Source organism: Opisthorchis viverrini (genome assembly GCF_000715545.1).
Source record: "Opisthorchis viverrini unplaced genomic scaffold opera_v5_49, whole genome shotgun sequence".
Taxonomy (NCBI): domain Eukaryota; kingdom Metazoa; phylum Platyhelminthes; class Trematoda; order Opisthorchiida; family Opisthorchiidae; genus Opisthorchis; species Opisthorchis viverrini.
Genome location: NW_008751705.1, coordinates 330,641 through 333,883, shown reverse-complemented (window position 1 = coordinate 333,883; position 3,243 = coordinate 330,641). Strand labels below are relative to the sequence as shown.

At 42.4% G+C, this 3,243-nt stretch overlaps 1 protein-coding gene across 1 annotated transcript in view; it reads left to right on the top strand.

Annotated features, from left to right (window-relative positions):
• The window catches only part of T265_13244 (hypothetical protein), a gene marked incomplete at both ends in the record, with an annotated part of 18,826 nt that overhangs the window by 14,119 nt on the left and 1,464 nt on the right, over positions 1–3,243 (top strand). Inside the window, one exon of the mRNA XM_009167945.1 lies at positions 2,213–2,343. Coding sequence (XP_009166209.1) covers positions 2,213–2,343 — 131 coding nt within the window. The remainder of the gene's footprint in view (positions 1–2,212; positions 2,344–3,243) is intronic.

Sequence of the window (3,243 nt, the reverse complement as noted above, 5' to 3'; positions counted from 1 at the left end):
AAGTCACTAGTCATAAGGAATCTTACGGATTGGTTCCCTGACTGCCTTATAACCCAATCAACCGACTTACTTACTCACTTAGCCTGACGAAGCTTTTGTGTCAAAAGCGAAACGTTGCCCAGCAATAGATCCACCGATTGTTTACCAGACCCCTCTGAAACGAATTCTCCCTTTAAGATTTATTACGTGTTCGTTTCTTACATACGGGAGAATATTTATCCGCTTTTCTAAATTCTTTCACCATTTCAAATCACGTTTCGCATGTCCTATTTCCATTATTCGATAAACCTTTTGCTTCACACAACGACAGAGTAACTTGACTCGTTCAGTGAAGTGCACGGTAATCCAAGGACCAAAATAAGGTCTTTTCGCAACGTATCATCACCTTGGATGAGACCACAAACACAAGTGAAGCGGATAAAACCAGAGACAGTAGGCACTTGATTTTCAAGTAGAAGCTTCTACTTGCTTGCCGAATTCTGTCGAAGATTGGAACTACCGTCAACGTTGTCCACGTCACACACTGATCCTCTTCTCCGGATTTATCCATCACATTGACTCAGGACGATAGATCTCCTCGCGGAATAGACTGCCCTTAGGCTGAACGCAAGTAACCCAGTGTAAGCCTGAAAGGGTTACCATCAGTTTGTCCAATTGATGACCAACAACTTCAAAATACAATGGGAACATGCCAACTTTTGGAATTCTTGTGTCGTCACCTGAATCTGTCATAAACATCACCCAGTGCACACACTGGTGGCTAGGTGTCGTTATCCTCTAATCATCTTTGGCCTGTGGAACGATGTTGACAGAAAGTCACTTCCAGCCCCACCGTAGGCACTACGTCCTCGAATGTTAGTGCTAACCCGAATGAGAACATCCTGATGTCCGAACCCAGTGGTGTCATCTCCAGTAGACTGTGGGTTTACTCGAACCCAGATCACTTCTGCACAGCCTTAAGCAGTTAACCACGCTCAGTTCAGTTCGCCTCAGTCTATACTATTCATCCCTATCGCCATTTGTTTCAAACGCGGAATCCCTGGCGTCGGCTGCTGAGAGTACCTAACCATCAAATCGACATCGGGGGGAGTTCAACATTCTCGCTGGAGTTATCTGATTGATGTGACACTTACCATACTCTCAGTTTGACTGTCGCGTCAAACTCACCATTCTGTCAGAAACCCACGCGGAAAGTTTGGCTCAAAAAACGCTTTTCCGTCCGGGTGTTTTTTCCAACTGTAACACGTCTGATGTCTAGTCTAGTGTGTCTGTAGTCCGACTTTTTCTCCCCCTCAATCTATGTTAATGAGGGATCACGTGGTTTGTTCGTCGATTAACCAGTTTTTCTCGAATCGGAAACACTACTCAGCAGCATCGAGAAAACTGCGCTCGTGTTGCTCGCAACGTGAAACCTAGTTTGAAGGTTGTAGATACAGTAAAATATGACCTTAATACCTCCTTCTATCCCCTGACTTTTTGTTCAATTCCATTCTAAATTCATTGATGAAGGGCTGGATTTATTCAAGAAAACAACAGACAAATAAAATTCAGACCAGTAGAGCAACACGTAGTTCTTTGTTTGAATCTTTAAGGTCATTGGTGGTCAAAAATTGTAACAGTGTATTCAGACTCCCCAAAGTGAAACACTCCTTAGAAGAGAGAAAACAAAATTACCCCAAGTTTACCAGAAATTTCAATCTTCCTAGTAAGAACAATGAAGCGAAGAAATTCCCTCTGCGTCAAGCACCAGTTTCTCGAAGGTGCGCACTTCAGTTCACTATGGATCAGAGCATACTCTAGGTGTTTTGTACTATCCCCCACTGTCTAAGCTCTTGTTCTCATTCAAACTGATTGTCATTCAGAAAGAGAACAGATCATTTCTCGAAAATCCTTTCTCCCGGTCCCATTTCCCAGCTATTCCACCGAACTTATCATACAGTCTACAACATTGTGTACTTTAGGTTTCGGATAACAAGTGAATGTGCACCCTCCACAAAGATCATGGTAAAACGAATCTAACTCTCGAATCTAAACGCACACACGCATAGTTCTGATCAGCGCCCGGCCTCTTTGGGCGATAAATCCAGCTTAAGACATCAATCTGAGGCAATGTGTTCCCTTGAGGTGTCTTTACGGCCCAATCAGCAAATAACACAGTTTGAACACTTTTCAAAGGTGATGTCGCAAGAAATTCTGCTCCCTTTTTTGGCAGTCAAAACACGCCTCGTAACATACCGTTAATGCGAGTGATTCAGTCGGCCAGACATACCAAAAGACACGGCACTGGTCTCATCATTCGCGAGTCGTGGATGGTACACAGCACGAACAAAGATGCACAGGTAGGTGAGCCTCAAAATCTATTCAAAAATAGTTTACTGCATATTTTGTTTTACATCCCCTGGGCACTTTAAACCGTTCTCACAATCGAACTGTATTGACATGAGGAACAGTTTTAAAGCAGACTTTGATTGCCTCTGGTTAACCGAGCATTGACGACCGTTCGCTTATATTGCAGGTGATTGCGATTACCTGGTAATTTTAACAGTATATTCAACATATGTTGCCTCTAGTATTCATAGGTGTAAGCTATGATCAACAATGTGACATGTTGTTGTTTCATGGTTAAAACAACCACCCCGACAGAACAGGACTGTGAAGTTGAAAAGCGCCAGTTCAGTGTATCGGCGACGCAAGTGTGTTCAACAGGAAGCCTTTCTGCATATGTGGTGCAACATTATGGATTAGGCGTACTCACTGCTTCAATATATGCTTAGCGTTAGTGGAAGAAGAACAAAAATGTTAAATTGGAGTTCCGTTCAACGGTTGACATCGTTCCAGTGTCCCTGGCTAAACAGAACCATCTGAATACTTAAAAAATGTGTGTAATAGCAGCGTGCCAAGTAAATGGATTTGTTTTTCCACTGTTGTTCGGATGACCACTGATATGTTTTACCACCTTGGCAAGTGGCTTGCAAAAGTTTCGTTGAAGATACACCCTTGGTTGGTACTTATGTGTTTATTTCCTCCATATCTGCCTGCATTAATATACTTTTCAAAGAGTATCTGATACGTATAGATCTAAGGAAGAATTATCCACAAAAACGTGTCCTCTTTTTACGGAGGAAAACTGTATCAAACAGAATAATTCAACCAAAAGATCAAATCCAAGGGAATCAGTGCGCAAACAGCACCTATTCTGGAGGCAATCTATCAAATTAAAGAAATCAGAATACTGAAAAAACA